A 1,115-nucleotide genomic window follows, 5' to 3' on the forward strand; every position below is an offset into this window, starting at 1 on the left:
TGTGTGTGTGTGTGTGTGTGTGTGTGTGTGTGTGTGTGTGTGTGTGTGTGTGTGAGGGTTAAAACAGGTTCTTTATATTCACAAAGAACTGATCCACTTATTAAACGGACAAACTAAATCTCAGGGTATTCACTGCGTGCTGCCACTGGGCCTGGACTGTGTGCGTCGGCTGCACCGCTTCGACATCTTCCCCATCATCGTCTTCGTGGGCCAGTCTGCACGAAACGCACGCAAACTGAGGTAAACCCCCCGCCGCGGGCTCTCGTGCTCTTAACGAAGGAGCGACGCTGTTTCCAGCTCGTGTGGTCACGGCGTGCGCTGTCGTTGCAGGTCGAAGCTGCAGCGTGACAGCAGCTCCGAGGAGCAGCTGCTGGCCTGTTCGAGGAGGGAGGAGCCGCTGCTGGACAAGCTGCCCTGTTTGTACCGCAGCATGGCTCCGGACTCCTGGTGCGACCAGACGTCTCTGCTGACCAGCCTGAGGACCGTCATCTGGGAGGAGCAGAGGAAGATCGTGTGGCTGGAGCAGGACCCCTGGTGAAGCCGAGGAGACAAAAACCAATTTAAAGACCTTCAAAATGTTTTCACAAGATGAATCAGCTTTACAAGAATGTTTTTGTAAACTCACGTATGTATCTGTGATACTTGTATGTAAATGAATACTTATGTATGCAGCTGTGATGCAGAGATGTTCTTAGAAATATTTTCTACTCTGACATGTGTGGCTCATTTTACAGCTTCACTTTATTATCTGTTATAAAAACTCTTTCAAGTACCTTCATCCTTAAAAACCATTTAATCCTAAAGATACTGTCACTAACAGGATTAAACAACTAATCTGAATAACTTAGTCAGGTTTTAGATTATTTACTGCAAGTATATATTGTATTCTTTTACTGGTTTAAATGCACAATATTTAGATATAATAATAAAAGTGTTTCTATTATAAGAAATCCAAACTAATTAAATTATTTCTGCTGATTTTATTTCCTTTTTCTGCTGAATAGAGATTAAGTCCTGATTATTGATTTTTGTAAATGTTTAAACGATTTTAGATCTTGGAGTTCAGCCTTTTGACCAAATTAACTTTGAATGTATGTTTTTAAAAAGCAAAATAT

The 1,115-nt window shown here is 42.3% G+C and overlaps 1 protein-coding gene across 1 annotated transcript in view; it reads left to right on the forward strand.

The window, feature by feature from the left end:
* Positions 1-1,115, forward strand: part of LOC106511797 (caspase recruitment domain-containing protein 14) — a gene marked incomplete at both ends in the record, with an annotated part of 4,568 nt that extends 3,453 nt beyond the window's left edge. Inside the window, 2 exon segments of the mRNA XM_014000532.1 lie at positions 125-240; positions 331-1,115. Of these exon segments, the coding sequence (XP_013855986.1) occupies positions 125-240; positions 331-538 (324 nt within the window).

The sequence above is a fragment of the Austrofundulus limnaeus genome, unplaced genomic scaffold (genome assembly GCF_001266775.1).
Source record: "Austrofundulus limnaeus strain Quisiro unplaced genomic scaffold, Austrofundulus_limnaeus-1.0 Scaffold3234, whole genome shotgun sequence".
Taxonomy (NCBI): Eukaryota; Metazoa; Chordata; class Actinopteri; order Cyprinodontiformes; family Rivulidae; genus Austrofundulus; species Austrofundulus limnaeus.